This window comes from Dasypus novemcinctus, chromosome 21, assembly GCF_030445035.2.
Source record: "Dasypus novemcinctus isolate mDasNov1 chromosome 21, mDasNov1.1.hap2, whole genome shotgun sequence".
Taxonomy (NCBI): domain Eukaryota; kingdom Metazoa; phylum Chordata; class Mammalia; order Cingulata; family Dasypodidae; genus Dasypus; species Dasypus novemcinctus.
The window spans coordinates 17,791,245-17,810,299 of record NC_080693.1 but is presented as its reverse complement, the minus strand read 5'-3'; the positions used below and the strand labels follow the sequence as shown (position 1 = coordinate 17,810,299).

General features: G+C 38.5%; 1 protein-coding gene across 1 annotated transcript in view; it reads right to left on the bottom strand.

The window, feature by feature from the left end:
- The window catches only part of TEKT3 (tektin 3), a 36,300-nt gene extending 17,611 nt beyond the window's left edge, over positions 1-18,689 (bottom strand). The window contains exons 1-3 of the mRNA XM_004469021.4: positions 18,594-18,689; positions 9,234-9,841; positions 6,663-6,746 (exon numbers count right to left, since the gene is read on the bottom strand). Coding sequence (XP_004469078.1) covers positions 6,663-6,746; positions 9,234-9,812 — 663 coding nt within the window. The 5' untranslated portion in view covers positions 9,813-9,841; positions 18,594-18,689. The remainder of the gene's footprint in view (positions 1-6,662; positions 6,747-9,233; positions 9,842-18,593) is intronic.
- Between the last annotated feature and the right edge of the window lie 366 nt (positions 18,690-19,055).

Genomic DNA, 19,055 nt, shown 5'->3' with positions numbered 1-19,055 from the left:
CTAAAATTGACTGAGCTGATGACAGCAAAACTCCATATTGAAAATGAGAGCCACTGAGTGTAGAATGGATTGTACAAAATATGGGACTGTATAACACAGGGAATCCAGTGGTGGAAGATGGACTGTGGTTAACAGAACAAATGTGAGAACATTCTCTCATGAGCTATAACAAATGTATAATACTAATACAGAGTGTATAATAATCAGGCAGGTTGGGGGAAAAATATACCAAATGTAAAATATGCGTTATAGTTAGTAGTAATATTTGGACAACACTCTTTCACAATCTGTAAAACAAACGTTTCACAACAATGCAAGATCTTGGTTAGTGAAGCAATGTCTGGGAGCACCATATAATGATATACATGTTTGTTTTCTAAGTTCACAACTTTTACTATGCACTTACTGTTTATGTATGTTCACGTATGAATGATACATTTCAATAAAATTTTATTTTTAAAAAAAGATCTAGTCTTTGGTCCATATATGGAGGCTGATCTCAAATGGCCAGTTCAGTTCAGCCCTCTCCACTGTCCCCATTGTGTGCTGCAGGTCAGCTCAGCTCCTTGACAGGTGAAAATACCTGTGTTAGCTATACCCCCACATTTGATCGTTTACATAGCATTTTGATGCTGTCAGGATGCATATACTATTAGATAACATGTTGTATCACAGTTTTAAAAATATCATTTATTTCACTCTGAAAGTCATATTCACATTAGAAATCCGGGGAGATCAAAATAGCAACAAGAAAAGAATACAAAGTATATATAATGACTATCATTTTTTAAAGCAAAAAGTCATACTGTATATACTCTTTGGTGGCCTGCTTTTTTCATATGAAGCCTAAACATTTTCCCATGACATTAAACAATCCTACAATGAACAATCACAATAAATATTTTGACACTGCCAAAGAAGGTGTAATTTTATTTCAAAGGTTTTGACAAGTACAGCCAAATTGCCCTTCAGAAAAGTAGTGTGAAGATGGCAGAGTAGAAAGCTCCAGGAATCAGTCCCTCCAGAGAACAACTGTTAAACAGGCAGGAACTGTCTGCATCAACTATTTTGAAACTCCAGAGTGGAGTCTAGTAGAATGCTTTGCGGCATCCAGGGAGGAAGAGACTGGTTAACTGAGGTAAACACCGGTGAATTGCTCTCTGCACAGCAGTTACCATTGCCCAGCCCCCACTCTCATGGCAGGCAGCAGTGGGGTCCAGCCCTTGGTGTGGCTTGCTGGTGCCAGAGACAGACATAAAAACCTAGTTCACCAGGATCTGGGGGGGAAGGGCCATGGAGCTGAATCACTGATCACTGCTTTTGATTAGCTACTTCAGATCACTGAGTGCCGAGCTCTGAGGGCAGTCACTGTTTCAACCCCACCCCAGATGCTTCCTCAGAGATGCCAAGGACAGTTGAAGGGCTGCATTTGTTGGGAAGGTGCTGAGGCAAAAAAATTATAGTTTTGGGGAGCCTTGGAAGAAGCTCCTGATGCCCTTCCTTGCCCTCCCTCTTCCCTTCCCCAGGACAGTTTGGAATGAGCCAGTGCTCTCTTTATGAATCATTGGCCTTGCTCCTTGGAGAAATACTGACTTGGGAAATTCCTCTCAAGTGTGCCTCCTCCCAGAATTTGCCCCTCCAGGCAGAAGCAGCTAGAAATAAGGAAAGCAATATAGGAAACAATTGAGGTGGATGGCCTGGGGCAAAGGCTTATCTGCTTTAAGTCCTGCAACAGAATACCAGGAAAAGGGTAAATATTTACACCAAAGCACAAGCAATCAAAGAAATAAAAGATAAATGGAACCTTATCAAATTAAAACCAATTGTACACCAAATGACTTTATCATGAAAATAAAAGAATAACTTACACAATGGGAGAATGGGAGAATATATTTGGAAACCACCTATCCAATAATGATTTACTATCCAGAATATATAAAGAAACCCTTCAACTCAACAACAAAAAGATAAAAACCCCACAATCTCATTTAAAAATGGGCAAAAGACTTGAATACACATTTCTCCAAAGATACATAATTGCCCAGAAAGCACATGAAAGAATGCTCAACATCATTAGCCGTTAGTGAAATGCAAATCAAAACCACAATGAGATACCATTTCACACCCACTAGAATGGCTACTATTTAAAAAAAATAAAATAAAAAATAAAAAATTAAAAAATAAAAAAATAAAAAAATAAAAATAAATAAAAAATGGAAAATTACAAGGGTTGGAGAGGATGTGGAGAAATAAGAACACTCATTCCTTGTTAGTGGGAATGTAAAATAATGCAGCCACTGTGAAAGATAGTTTGGCAGTTCCTCAGAAAGCTAAGAATAGAACTACCATATGACCTGGCAATTCTACTTCTAGGTATATACCCCAAAGAAATATATGCAGGGATTCTAACAGATATTTGCACACTGATGTTCATAATGGCATCATTCACAATGGCCAAATGATGGAAGCAAGCCAAATGTCCACCAGACCATAAATGGGTAAATAAAATGTGGTATATGCACACAGTGGAATATTACTTAGCTGTAAAATGGGAACGGTGTTCTAATATAATATATATTTATAATTTTTTTATTTCTCTACCCTTCCCCCCCTCCCAGTTGTCTGTTCTCTGTGTCTATTTGCTGCATGTTCTTTCTTTGTCCACTTCTGTTGTTGTCAGCAGCACCGGAATCTGTGTTTCTTTTTGTTGCATCATCTTGTTGTGTCAGCTCTCCATGTGTGCGGCGCCATTCCTGGGTAGGCTGAACTTTCTTTCGCACTGGGCAGTATTCCTTATGGGGCGCACTCCTTGCCCATGGGGCTCCCCTACACAGGGACACCCATACGTGGCACAGCACTCCTTGTGTGCATCAGCACTGCACATGGGCCAGCTCCACACGAGTCAAGGAGGTCCAGGGTTTGAAGCGCGGACCTCCCATGTGATAGGTGGACGCCCTATCCATTGGGCCAAGTCCGCTTCCCCTATAAAGGTTCTTAATATATTTATAACATCAATCCTTTTCCATCATATGTGTTATAAATATTTCTCTTTTCTTACCAGTTTGGCCCTTTCCTCTATATTTTGTGCATGATCTTTTTGATATGTAGATATTTATAGTTTCTATGATGTCAAATTTCTCCTTATAGTTTATGCCTTTCTTATTTTGCTCATAAAGGCCTTGTTCCCACCAATATTAATTACTATTCGTTGTATAGCCTTATCATTCTTTTATCATTTAATTGTTTAACATAAAAATATGCCTACAGTTTATTTAGGTGATACCCCTTGTATCTGATTTTTTCATACTCTGTTATGGAGTAAATGAAAAACTAAACTGCCATCACCCATTGCCCCCAAAGTTCTCCCTGCCTGCCAGATTGCAGAAATTTCTCACACATTCTGATAGCAGGTTGTGCATCAGTCTTAGATTTTAGTGTTGTGAAATTTTCATCTTTTATTTTCTATGCTTCTCCCCCACCTTTTAATTTTTTTTGTTAGTCTATTTTAGTGAGTTGTTGGCAAAGGATGCATGGAATACTGCTTAGAAAAAAATCATTTAAAACCCCAAATCCTACTGTGCAGATACACTGTGGACATACTGCACAGAGCAGGAATTCCTGGGACTTTTACTGGAATGGAAAAAAAGTTAAATTTAATGAGACTCTTAGTATTAAAAAAATCCTTCAACAATACTTAATTCTTGGTATGTGAATCTAAATAATGTCAGATGGTGAATGTCAGATGTTTGGGGGCAGAAGGGTTCATGGGAATAGGAAAAGCTGAAAACCAAAGACCTTTGGGCAATAGAATTCATGAGAAAATATTTCATTGCACCCGCATGTGTGTTTTATTTTTCACAAATAAGCCTTTGGAGCTACACGTGGAGGATACAAGCACTTCTTGAATCAATTAGTCTAAAGCAAGGCACCCCTCAATTGAAAAGCAGCCCTCCTCCTGACCTAAAAAGTCTAAACCTCTAAAACAGTGGTTCTTTTTTTTTTCAGGAGGTACTGGGAATTAAACCTTGGATCTCGTAAATGGGAAGCAGGCACTCAACCACTTGAGCTACATCTGCTCCCCTAAAGCCATGGTTCTTTTTTTAAAAAAAATTTTATTTCTCCCCCACCCCTCATTGTTTGTGCTCACTGTCTCTGTTCATTGTGTGCTCATCTTCTTTTTAGGAGGCTGGGAACTGAACCCGGGACCTCCCAGGTGGGAGGGAGACATCCAATGGCTTGAGCCACCTCCACTCCCACTTGTTGTGCCTCTCATTGTGTTTTCCCGTGGTGTCTCTTTGTTGCATCATCTCGTTGTGCCATCCTGTTGTGTCAGCTCACCACACCAGCCCATCACATCAGCTTGCTGTCTTGCTTGTCTTCTTTAGAAAGCATGGGGAACTGAACCCGGGACCCCCCATATGGTAGCTGGGTGCCCAACTGCTTGAGCTACATCTGCTTCCCAAGCCATGGTTTTAACTCCAGCCATTCATTAAAATTATCCAGAGATATTTTCAAAATACCAGTGTCTGGGCCCTTCTCCAGATTTGCATCAGACTCTCCAGGGGTGGGACCCAGGCAGCCATGTGTTTCAAACCTCCCAGGTGATTCTGATGTGCAGCCGGGTTTGAGAGCCACTTCTAGAACAAGAGGGACATGACCAGTAGTCCAGATTCAAGTCATCTTTCAGAAATACCATAATGTGTTTGTGTGTGGGCAAACTGATGAGGTGAAGCTGTTAAACGTGACTTATAATTTACATCAGGCAGAGCACCTCAGGACTGGTGAGAACAGGAGCCCAAAGGAGAGTTGCTGGTAAATTCCTACCCATTTAGGATGACAATAATTTTAAGACTTGCAAAATTTATCAGGCTAGGGGAAAAGAAAACAGCAAAGCACAGAACCCTCATTGTAAAGGTATTTCACGCAGGACATTCTATTCCTAATCAGTCATGCACAGCAGCAGGAATGGTGGATTTTACCAAGTACAATTATGTAGCCTCTCTGCAGCGCCTAAAGCTTCACCTGTATAAGCATCCTATTGCAATTCGTATTTCTCTCAGAGAACCAGAGAAGTAGAGGAATGAAAGGAGCAAAGAAAAGACTTCTACTTCTCATATGCAATGTTAAAAGGCTCCATTGAGGACTTGTGGTAATAAAGAACACTGATGAGCAGCTTACCAGCCCATCTTATTTCATTTCTTCCTAAGGATTCACTGGGTCTTACCAATCAAACAAAGGCAAAGAGGCAGGACCCTACCCAGCTGGGTCCAGTATGAAGACTGATTTGGGGCAGAAGACGTTCATGTAGAGAAGTTAGGTGGGAGACAACAATGGAAGCCCTTAGAGGATTTACTCCTGAAGAAATCAGGGAGCTGAAGAAGGGTTTTAAGCATAAGGAAGAAAGTGATGATGTGTAGTATAGATCCAAGTGAAGCTGGGGGAAGGGAAAATGTTTATCGATTTCACATGAACCTGCTCTGAAGGGGGAAAGGAAGAAGTAGAATGATTGTGTTATGGATGGAAGGGAAAGCGACCAGAAGCAGATCAGAGGAACAAGTTATGAGAGCTGGGAATGGATTACAAGGAGTGGAGGAGATGATGGTCAAAGCCAAACCATGACCAGAGAATGTTGACACTATCAAGAGAAAGAGGAAGGCAGAAGAATGAGCCTGCCAACAGGGGAGAAGAAAAGTTTGCTTTAATTGTTATGACTGTGTCTCCCCGGAAATTGAGTGACAAAAGTAAAAATATCTGGCAGGCTGTTTGAGATGCAGAATGAATGCTTTATAGAGTGCTAAAGTTGAAGCAAGAGACTGAAGGGCCCTATCCAGGTGATAGCCGAAATCTTAGGAATGGCAGACATCTGGCCGGAGCAAGTTTAGGAAGTGAAAGACAGAGAATGTAGAACTAAATCATATTTACTTGGTGGAAGGTAGAGGAGAGTGTAATAGGAGACTCAGCTTAGTACAGTAGAAAGATCACAAACTTCTGGATGGCAATTTGGCTGTAAATCAAAAGCTTTCCAAATGCATTTACTTACCCCTTGACCCATCAATTCCATTTCCTGAAATGTACTCTAAGGAAATAACCAGAGATGCATACAGTTATCAATAACATTTTTGTACACTGCAGTGTTATGAAGATAGAATAAAGAAAATAAAAGGAGGGCAGCAGGGAAACCATTTGACTATTCAATGGGAGAGGATCGATTTTTTTCTTAATGATAGGAAGTTGTGAAACACTATGCAGCCATTCAAAAATGTGAAATATGGGGAAATGACCCTAACATAATTTTAAATGAATAAAGCAGGATTTGCTGTCGTATATAAAGTATGATTCTAATCTTAAAGACATGTTTAAGTTGGGTGGTGTCTGTCTAAGAATGATTAGCTAAAGAATCTGAAATACTCCAAAGTGAAGAGGGACTTTTCTGTTTAATAACAGTTCAGATGGTTTTTCCCTTTCTTTATCACTTTCTGTATTTTTCAAATTCTTTCAATAAACATATATTACTCTTATAACCAAGAAAAGTGCATCCTTCTAAAAGCTATGTACATCTGATATAATAACTCCTTATTACAAGTGGCTTTATGTAACATCATTTTTTGTCTCTACATGTGAAACTGAGCTTCTTGCCATTGAAGCTTTGCCCCCATATTTACCATCAGCAGTTGTGCTTCCACTTCGTCGTGGACTAGATCGATGCCCATTCTCTTCTCTCGATGAAATAGACATTCTCGGGCTACCTACAGATACACACATTAACACAAATGACTATATTCGGGGACTAGCAGTTCTAATGACTTGTTTCTAAAACAAGTCAGTAGATACTCCCAGTACCATCTCTTTAAACTTTTTTCTTGGAAATTTGGCATGAAATAGACTGTGAGAGAAGGGTAAACCCCTGCTGCTATTTAAAATTAAAGAGTGAGCTCTTCAAACAAGTTTGAAAAAGTTCCTAATTTGGAAAGTTGAGAGAGGAAAGCAGCAGATGACATCCATTCATGCCCCACAAATTAGTTGGCATTAATTTCTTCCAAAGAAATAATTCAACAACCTGCAATGTAGTTTTTACGCTATTATTCGCAAACATTTTCTACTGAGAAAAATGTAACGGAAATGAAGGATTATCCCTAAAGAAACCAAAATATTTGTATAGCCCAAAATCCAAGGGATGAATTTAAGTACTATTTATTGTTTTCCTAATTATAAAAATAACATCCTAATCCACTGAAGAGAAAACATATAGAATTAAAAATATGACTTAACCAAAATCCCATCATGGTTTCATTTGTTTGTCTGCTTGTTTTTAACAAAATGGAGGTTATAATGGCTTTACAATTTTACATTATGCTTTTTAGGATTAGCAGTTAACAGTAGGCCCAAGTCATGAAATATTCTTTAAGTCAAAATTTGTTAATGACTCCAATGGAAAACAGCTTAGATTGCTAACAATAAATGATGTATGAAAGAGCATTATGTAGCTGTTATAACACTTTTGTCAAAGACTATTCATGACATGAGACAATTGTATAATGTTAACTTTTAAAAAGCTTAAAATATAATAGTATGTACACCATAATCTGGATAAAATATTATCGAAAAAAACCTTTGAATCTCTTTTTTTAATTGTATATTTTACATTTACTAAATGAGGGATTAATGAGTCGAGGGGAATTCTGATTATTTTATATATATCTAAATTGCTTTCTAGGAAGTTCTACCAATTGACAGTCTCAACAGCAATATACGAAAGGACCTATTTTCTGCACTTTTGCCACTCTAGATGTGACCAATTGTCACGTTTGCAAATGTGATAAGCCAAAGATGGCTACTCCATTGATTTAATTTGCATTTTCATTAAGTTTAACATTTTTCCTTATTTAGTTGATCATCTGTATTTCCTCTTTTGAGATTTATCTTTTCATGTGATTAACTCTTTCAAATTTTAATCATGACCTTCTGATACTGAGTTGACAGTAAATGTTCAAATACAGAAGAGTATCTGGATGAAAATAGCAAAAAAAAAAAGTCAAATTAGATCCAACCCAATCAGGAGAGCAGTCATCACTGAAAGAAGTGCTAGGGGAAGAAACAGAATCTCGTCTAGATATTATGTAATGGATAAGTGACTATCATTTAAGGGATTCTTCAGCGGGGGGCAGGAAGTGGTGCAGAATGGACTGGTAATCCTCAAAATGAGGTGAGGTTGAGGTTGGGGGAAGCATTGAAGGGCTTCTCAACCTAAATATCACGATGAATTAATTTAAAAAGATATCACAAATGTACCATCAACCTTTCTCAAAATTTCTAGAAGTGTGGGTATTTGTATGTGTTTGTTAATGGGAACAGAGTACAGTAAAAAGTAAGCCTATGGAATTGACCAATGAACTCTTCAAACCACTAGACTTCCAGCTCCTTGATTTTCCTAAACTCTTTTACCACCTTTGCTGTGACGTAGACCTACTGCTGATGGACATCACATGGACTAGCATTAACAGCAAAAACAACAGAACATGGTTAGATTTTTGCATTAAAATATCTACAACTTCCAAGATAATTTCTATAATTTGCACCACTTCAAAATCAGAATGTCTTCTTTCAATGGTGGTGGGAAGAGTGAGGTTGGAGGAATCATGATGGGCTCAGAGGGTTTGAGGGTATTTAAACCCACTCAGAAGCCTGGTCAGAGGCAACCAGCTTGCCCCCACCCCATGATCAAGGTCACCGATCTACCCTCAATCCTCTTTCTCCACGTAATTAAACTCATTCCTGAAATGGTCTAATTTGACATTTTCATCACGCTCTGAAATAGAATCATAAAGTATGCACAGGAGGTATTTCATAACACAGACTAAGAAAATAGAATAGAATAAAAATAAAAAATATAACAAAAGAATAAATCTCAAACATTTGAGGGGCAGCAGTGATCAATCAACCTATTTAAAAGATAAGAAGATGGCATTTTCACCATAGAACATCTTAATGGTACCCCTTTAATAAGCCTTCTTAGTTTTGCATTCAGAATTCTTTTGTCATGTGGTTGCTCTGTATAGTGTGCAAAATGGCAATGGTTTTAGCATTGCTGAAACCAGCTACAGATTTATTGACAAAGGGTTGGCTCCTACAGATGAAATGAAACATAATTCAACATATAAATAGCCTCAGGAAATCAACCAGTGGATTGCAATCATGAAAATGCAATGTCTTTTAACCTGAGTTCTCATATTTACCTGAAGTGGGGCTTCCGTCTCCACCAAAGCCCTCTCCAGACTTTTCTTCATATCAGTAAGTGCATTCGTCTCACCAATCATTTCATCCAACTCATGAATGATTTCAGATTTCCAAAACCCGATGTCATTGACTCGTTCTCCCAAGTTTTGGGTGGAGTCTGCCTGAGTTTTTCTTGTTTGTTGGTATTTGTCTTGAATCAGACGAGATGTATCTACCCTTAGCTTCTCTGCATTGTGTCGGGAAGTGTTGGACTCCTGATAATTGGTTAGATTGGACCGGTACCAGTCATCAGGGGTATACCTGGTGAAGAGGGTGGTTCTGTTGGAAACAAAAGGAAGCATGGTGCTCTCAGACACCCTCTGGGATCTGGTGCAGTATGGGGCCAATTCTGGCGAATTGGAGGCTACTCGGTAGTATGTGTTCGGTCTCCAAGGAAGGCTCAAGCTATGAGTCAAATTGTTGTGGGGGAACCGGTCCCTGTAGGTTGATGCCACAGTGCTGATGGCTGGAAGAAAACTGGTTGGTGTCGGTCTTGGGTGGGCATAAGCTGCCGTCAAGGTAGAACCTAAAAGCTCCATGATGCTCAAATAATGCCTGTAAATCTCTCCTGTTAAGAAAAAAACAAGAACAAAAAAAGCAAAAATCAATAGTCACATAAATTAATCTCTGATGGAAACTTACAGATAAAAGGCCACATCTGACTTAGTAACATTGCTCCCTCACACATTAGAGGTTTGTTGTAATATCTATCTTTCCCAATGATAATATATTCCTACATACATATATTCTTTTCATCTCTGTCTCACATTTTTTTAGATTGTCCATTGAAATTTTTAATTTTTTTTAATTATGAGAGTAAAAGTATCTCCTTGTAACAAATGCAAAGTAAGAGCCCAAACTCTGCATTTTAACAGATAAGGATTCAACTCTTGTGTTTGCGTTTAATTAGTGGTGTGACACTGGACAAGTCACTTAACCTCTCCGTGCCTCAGTTTCCTCATCTATAACTTGGTAATAACAATAGTATTTACATCTTTTGATTGTCATGAGCAATAATAGCAGTAAGGGGCTCTTAGAGGAGTAACCCCCTCTCCCTCCTTCATCAGCACTCCCTACCCCTTACCAAACCATCCTAAATAAACACACAATCTTAAGAAAAATGACATGCCTGGTAAACAAAACAGCTCAAGGTGAGCATCCAGATCCCTTTTTCTGGAAGTTTGACACCTCTAACCACCTCCAAAACAGAAATTCTAAGGCAGCCACAGGGCTATGAGAATTGAATAAGACAATGCTAAGTACTTGGAATGTTTAGCACAGTCCTGGGCACATAGTAAGTGCTGAATAAATGTTAGGGTTTTTAAATTACAAATACAGAGGAGTACATAACGTAAAAAATAAATCTTTTCTGCCCCACCAAAAGAGAACTCCTCGAAAGTAGACACTGAAGAGGTCATTAATCATTGTATCTTTCCCATTTTTTTTCTATTCATATACCAGCATATATATTATTTATATAACTATATATACGTTTTATACTTCCGCAGGGCTTTTTAATATGAAAATAGATTTTTTCCTAATCTCCATACATATAATTCAAGGTCGTAATTTTTTTTAACCTAAATATATATTTTGGACCTATCCCCATTTTAGAAATTATAGCCCCACTTTATCCTTTCTACCAGCTACAAAATATTCCATTGTCTGGAATTTTGAATCATTATTAGTCCAGAAATCCAAGAAAGCCATACACTATGACATACTTTTCAGCATCTAAATATCACTCTGCTTTGGAGTTAATGACTATGGAATTGTTTACGAAAAAGAAAAAAAAATCAGATCTAATTATACAGCCTGCTCAGAAAAAAGGAAAAATCCTTTAGTGATAATTTCAATTGCTCTGTCTTGAGGCCTTTGGTACTCAGACCACAAAATAATCTATTTGTGGAATTGTGGTCAAGTCAAAAGCCATTCAGATGTCCCACTGCCAGTGGTGGCATCTCACACTACCAGAGCTCCCTGATTTTTCCCAAATTCTTCCTTCCCATATTCCCTAAACACCTTCCACTGGCCAAGCCTAGAGAATGAAGGTGAAATAAAGCTTTAATAACCACTTGCACTTCTTCACTTCAGTGTGAAAGTTAAACACTGCTCTTGGAAAAGGAAGTACAAAGTAACCTGAGGCTTTCGGTCCTTATGGTTGCCATTGGTTCTAACCCTTTCCCCATGTCAAATCCAGAAATAACCCAGTTGGTTTCTTCCAGCAAGACATTCCAAATGGGGTAGGGCCACTCCGGCTAGCCTTGGCTTAACTCTTGATAATAAAGGATCTAAAAATGAATGCTCACTTGGCCCTTCAACCCTGGAATTCCAAGTATAGAATTACCCCAGGCTTTTCCCAACACCTGTTAAATTGACGTCTTGAGGTATCTCGACCCATGTTTGTCAAATATTGAAATACGAGTCATCTATCCCAAGGGGTGATGTGTGAAGACATGTTCATAACCCAGATGAGAAATGCAGATTGAGAAAAATCAATGTGGCATTATTGGTCAAGGAAGCTGAAAATGTGGCTTTATTAATCTTGAAAACTCAAAATTACTATTTCTTCCCTCAACCACAACAGAATAGTAACTGGACTTGGTTTCTTAATGTAAACATCTAAAAAACTGAACAAAATAAATGAAACAACTATTTTCTGATGTTGTACAAAAGGCAGCACAGAACTCTGATCCCTGAGAGAAGAGAAACAAGTTAGGTGAGTGCCCTGATCATTCCAACATTCTGCCTAGAGACAATTACCAAACCATGGGCAGAGATGAAAACCAAACAGAGCCTAGCAGCCTTTGTGAGTTGTGGAGGAAATTGAAATTAAGGGAGGATAAGGAAGCTGGAAGCTGTGAAGCAAGAATCTGGAATAAAGAAAGCTATGCAGAAAAATAGCTGCAGAAAGCTGCATAGCGGTCCCATGAGTCTTTGCTGAGTCCTGGGCTGCAAACGCAGTAAGGGATACTCACAAAACCTGGGCAAAGAAAGAGGTCAGAGTGGCTAGTTAAAGAATTCCAAGAGTTCACAGAGGGTGGAGAGATATAAAATGAAACCAACCACAGTGGAGAGTCATCAATGATCACCTGGAACATTCAGGGAGACTCCAGAGGCAGGTCTCAACTACTCCTGGAGAGAAGGTACTGAAAAGTCACTTTACCAAAAATTGGAAAAAAGCCTCATTTGGAAATGGTAACTACCTGAGCTACTATACAAAATTCTTTTCTAGTCATTACATTTCTTTAACGATAATGGCTTAAATACCAAATTCAGCATGTAAATGCATTACCTTCCCCCCAGTGTGGGACATGACTCCTGGGGATGAGCCTCCCTGGTGCTGAGGGATTACTACCAATCACTAACTGGTGATGCAACTAGAAAGAGACCTTGCATAAAAGGGAGAATGATAAAGACAAATGAGCTTATATGACTGAGAGTCTTCAAAAAAGAGTCAGGAGGTCATCAGAGGTGTCGTGCTTACGCATGCCTCAGCAGGATCCCAGAGACAGGCAAAGTAGACACAATCTCAGGTACTGGTGCTCCTGAGGGCTATGGAGATACACAGGTTCTACGATCATGGTGGTTCACTCTGGAGTTCAGTGCTTTGTCAGTGGACCCTACTTGGGAATTTGTGTTCCTGAGTGTGATGGAGTTGGACTCAGATGTGGACCTTCTACACATGCCTCTTCTATCAGTTTTACTGAACCTGTGGTTGGTGCTGGGGTTGTTGTATACCCAGGAGACTTGAATCACTGGACTGGCCATGTGCCAGCTGGGCCCTGAGCCTCAGCAGAGCTGCAGCTCCTACTCTCTGGTTTGTTGGACTTGCACAGGTCGGCTAACAGGAAGGTGAAAATGGTAAACCACTACACCAGGGAACTGGGAGTGCCTACCAATCCAAGCAGGAGAACCATATCTATCAACCACATGGGATCCAAGTCCCCTCTCAATATAGAGGTGGAGCAGACATCACCTATCCAGGGTCCACAGGATGGAGGAATAAAATATGGATTAGAATGAACTTACTGGTATTCTACTATAGAACTATTGTGACTAGTAATGAAAGAAACTGCAGCATTGATCTGGAGAAAGTGGCCAAGGTAGTTGCTGAGGGCAGGGAGAGGGAAGTAGAGATGAGATATGGAGGCATTTTCAGGACTTGGAGTTGTCCTAAATAATATTACAAGGGCAGATGCTGAACATTATATATCCTGCCATAACCCACTGAATGTACTGGGGGAGAGTGTAAACTATAATGTGAACTGTAATCCATGCAGTGCAGCAGTGCTCCAAAATGTATTCACCAAATGTAATGAATGGGCCACAGTGATGAAAGAGGTTGTTGATGTGGGAGGAGTGGGGGTGGGAAGTGGGGTATGTGGGAACCTCTTACATTTTGTAATGTAACATTGTGATTTATGTATCTTCAAATGAAGACACTTTATTATTAAAATAAATAAATAAATAAAAATTTTTACAAGATAATGGCTTAAAAAAAATAAAAATTTATTGTGGAGTTTACAATAAAAACAGAAAGTAGATTATATGTTAACAACAGCACAAATGATGGGATTGCCAAAATGGAAATTTAAGGGTCTTATAACTGACATGAAATAATGTTATGTAAACATTTACTATGATGAGTTAAAAATGTGTATTATGGGGGTGGGGTGTAGCTCAGTAGTTAGCACCTGCTTCCCATGCACAAGGTCCTGGGTTCAATACCCAGTACCTCCTAAAATAGATAGATAGATATTTAGATAGATAGAGAGAGAGAGAGAGAGAGAAAGAGAGAGAGAGAGAGAGAGATAGATAAAATAAACTTTATAGCAGCAGTTCCCAAAGTGTAATCTGGAGCCTAAGACCCTTTCACAATTAATAAGGTCAAAATTATTTTCGTAGTAAATATTGAGATGCTATTTGCCTTTTTGATCTCCTGCAAATCTACAATGGAGTTTCCAAGAGGTGACATGATATGTAATATCACAACAGACTGAATGCAGAAGTAGATATTAAAGTCCTGCCATTGAGCTAAAATTAAAGAACTTTACCAAAAATATAAAATAATACCACTCTTGCCACTAAGTTTTTCTTGTTTTAGAAAATATATTTTTTAAACGTTATTTATGTTTGTAATGGGTAATTACTGTTATCTTTGAAGCAATACTTTTAAATTTCTCAATTATAATTTCCGGTATAATATCATAGGGGTCTGCTTCATATATAATTCACATAAACTGAGGCTCTTTAAAGTCCTCAGTATTTTGTAATCTTGTAAAGGGGTTCTCGGACCAAAAAGCTTTCGAACTGCTGATCTAGAGCAATCTCTAAGAAAAAAATAAAAGAGAGTAATAGCCAATGAGCTAATAGTGGAGGAAAAAAGAGAATACTAAAAGAAAGACATAGAATTAATCCAAAGAAAAAAAGAGAAACACAGATAAGACAAAGAGAAACAAACTGTACTTACTATAAATGGTCTAAGCAATCCAATTAAAAGGCACAGATTGTTGGACCGATTTTTTTTAAGAGAATTGGGTTTACAGACAATCATGCATAAAATACAGGATTCCCATACAACACTCTATGGTAAACATTTGTTACAATTGATGCCAGCACATTTTTATAATTGTACTACTAATTAAAGTCCATGGCTTAACTTAAAGTCCACTGTGTAGTGTAGTTCCATGAATTAGAAAAATTTTTTTATTCTATTACCTTATACACAATCTAACGTTTCCCCTTTTAATCATATTCATATATATATTTCAGTACTATTAATTGTGTTCACAATATTGTGCTACCATCACCACTACCAATTATCAAAACATTTTCATCATTCCAAATAGGAACCTTGTACATTTTAAGTCTTAACATCTCATTCCCTAGATCAATTTTGAAAGAATCAGTACTGAATTGTATGCCATCTATAAAAGGATCCCATTTTAAATATAAAGCACAGATAAGTTAAAATTTTAAAAGTATGGAAAATGACATGCCATATAGACATTAAGCAAAAGAAAACTGAATTGGCTATATTAATATCATACCAATCAGAATAAGAAATACTATCAAGGATAGAAAGAAATAATGATAATGGGACCAAACCATCAAGAAGACATCACAATCTTAAATGTCTAGTTACCCATTAGCAGAATTTTAAACACATGCACAAAAACTGACAGAACTAAAATGAGAAATAGACAATTCCACAGTTGTAGCTAGATATTTCAACACTGTCAGTAACTCATAGAACAAATAGAAAGAAAAATAGTTAATGCATAGAATGTTTTGCCCAAAACTACAATCAGCTGGGCCTAATATACATCTGTGGAGCAATCCATCCACAACAGCAAATTACACACTCTTTCCAATTGCACAGAAAACATTTACCAAGGTAGATCATATTCTGAACTATCAAGCAAGTCTCAATAAGTTTAAAAGAATGAACTCATACTGAGTATGTTCTCTGATCTTATCAGAATTAAATTAGAAATAAATAAAAGAACGATATCTGGGAAATCCCCCAATATAAGAAATATAAGCTTCTAAATAATCTATGGTTCAAAGAGGAAATCACATGAGAAATTAGAAATTATTTTTAACTGAATGAAAATGAGAACACAACATATCAAACTTTGTGAAATGCAGTTAAAATAGTGTTTTGAGAGAAGTTTGTAACTTTAAATGCTTATATTAGAAAACAAAATTGAGCTAAAAATCAATGCATTAAGTTTCATCTTAAGAGACTAGGGAAAAAAGCAAAGTAAACCCAAAGTAAGTAGAAGGAAGGAATAACAAAGAGAGGAAATCAATGAAGTATAAAATCGACAAATAGCAGAAACAATAGCAATGAAATCTAGCAGTAAAACTGATAACTTTCTTGTCAAACTGATCAAGGAAAAAAGAGAAATTACTAATATTAGGATGGAATAGAAAGGGCTATTACTGCAGGCACTGAAAATGTTAGAAAGATAATAAAGCAATATTAACATGTTTATGCCAAGAAATTTGACAAGATAGATAACATGAAAAAAACCCTCAAAATATAGAGTCAGTCAAAACTGACTCAAGAAGAAATAGATAACCTGAAAGTCCTACAGCAATTTTAAAAAATTGAATCTATAGTTTAAAACCTTCCCTCAAAGAAAAATCCAGTCCTAGATGGGCTCATTGGTGAAGTCTAGAAAACTTTTGAGAAAAATTAATGCCCGGGTTTTTTATAGCCTGTGTCTTACTTTCATGATGTGCCTCTTTACAGTGTTTGAGCTATTCTCTAAATCCTAACTCATTCACTGCCTCAAGAGCCACGTGCAGTACATACTGAGATCATTAACTGATGCTATAAATATCTCATTTTTACAAGTAAACTGAACAAATTCTTTGGGGAAAATGACTATAAATAGCTATGGAAAAATCCATCCCGTAAATTATGTGATGCTTTCTATTATACTTTTAGTCATGACCAAAGGCATTTTAAGAAATGAGAAAACATGTATTACAAAGTCAAATACAATATTTGATTGTGTCCATTTAATGTGGGGTTGATAGTTATTTACATTCTGGAAAAAATGCAGTAAGAGACTTGTATAAACATCAAAACGCTAATTTTATATAGTGAATTGCACAGAGATTTTAAGTACTGGAATGATACAAAAGGGTCTCAGCCTGGATAAACATTATTTTTTGGACCATTTAGGCAAGGCTTCATGATAAATATTTACATAAACATATAGATCTTTTTCTGCAGAAGACCTCACTAGAGAAAGATTAGGTGACTTGCTCCACACCTTGCCACAGATCAGTGGCAAGCAAAGCCTTGAAATGTTCACATAGAAACCCTGTTAGTTCCTTTGGTCCCATTCATTTAATTATTCGCAATTTCAAATCAGAGTATAAATAATATACTGCCTCAATAGATTAATAAATAGCAAAATTAGTAAGAAATTACATCAGATTTGAATGTTTAAATAATTTCTCCTTATACGTATATTAAATAAGATGCAAGAAAAGTCGGAGATTTCTCTTCTTCAAAAAAAAAGTTTGAAAAGGAATTCTATTCATTAATGGTGGAATTGCAAATTACTACACATTGGAAAGCTGTGTGGCAATATCTAGCAAAGTTGAAAAGGCACGTTTCCTGTGACTCAGCAATTCAACTCCTTGAAACATATCTAGAGAAACTCAAATACGCATATAAGGAGAACATATAAGAATATTCAATTCAGCAATATTTTATTATTTTTTAAAAGAGAGCACCCTAACAGTCCATTGACAGGAAGATGCTACACAATCTGACGTAAATTCGTTAAAAAAAAAAACAAAAAACTTCAGAGTTAAAGAGTATATAACTCTTTTTTTAGAAGAGTGTCTAAAAGAGTTAGAGTTATATACCATTAAATAAACTTTAAAAATAACACTATGTATTAGTTTTGGATAAATACGTAAGTAATAAAAGCATAAAAACACGTAGACTAAATTCTGGTAAGTGGGTATCAGTGGGGAAGACTGAGGAGAATGGAATTCGAGTGGGGTATGTGGGAGGCTTCAACTGTCCCTGTAACCTTTTTCTTTCTTTTACGATAGAAATGGGTATATGAGATATCACCCTTATTCTGTGAAATATTTCATTTTTAAAAAGAATGTTTTATCAGACACTTCAAAATCCTTTATTAGTAAAAATATGTGCTTGCTTGTTCCAAAGGACCAAATGAGGAATTTTACCTATTTCTAAAATGTGTATTTGCAACACCGTAGGTATCCAGGGAGAAAATATAAAGAAGCTTGCACAACCCAACAAAATAGAAGTGCCAGCTCCACAGACAGAGGTCAAGAGAAAAGGCCTTGGGCGGTAAGCGATCCCCAGCGCTTCCAGGAATTTCAAGGAATGCTCTTTGAATCGCCAGGTAACTGAATTGCTCTCTCCAGAGCCGCCGCTTGGAATACAGGCTAACGAAACGGGGAGAACAAGGAACAGGGAGTGGAGCAACAAGGGAAGGCACAGCCCTGCTAACGAGTCAGTGGATGGGGTGGGCAGGTGGGGGGCACACGCCCCTTTCCTCGTTCCGCGTTTAGAAATGACTTCTCCACACTGAAAAGCCTTAGAAAACAGCTCACCCACGAAAGCATGGGGGACTGGGAATTTCTATGGTTTTTATTTTGGGGGGTAGGGGAAGAGAAGGGAATTCCAGGGATTTTGCGACCTCACCCCAGATTCTGAAACCAGACGTTGGAGTGCCCCGGGTCTCCGATTATGGAAAGGGGATTTTCTAGGGGGCCGTCCCCGCGGGCAGGCAGGAGCCAAGGAGACCACTCACCTGTCGGGAGGTGTCGGGCGAGGGGAAGGGGAGGGGTCGGATGACGAGGAAGGGGGAGGTCACAGCCCCACCACCTGCGGCGGGCGGAGGCCTGGACCCAGGCGGACTCCCCCGCCCCGCCTCCCTCTGTGACGTCATGGCCCATGGACCACTCAACGGCCGTCCTGGACGGCTCCCCCTGAGCCGATTGGCCGGCCCGAGGAGAGGCGGGCGGCGGGAGCTGTGCTGCTGGGAGCGCGGCTGTTGCTATGGACGCTCTCGCGCTTAGTAACCGCGGCCCCCGGAAGAGAATTGCTCTGTCGGGAGGTGAGCGGGGTGAAGGGCTGGGTAACCCAGGCGAGAGTCCGCAGTGATTCTCCCTGCTACTCCTGCGGCACCTAACTTGGGTCTCTTCCAGCTGCGAAGAGCCTGCTGGTCTAGGCTAAGGCGCACCAGGGCACCAGGGCTGCCTGCTCAGATTTC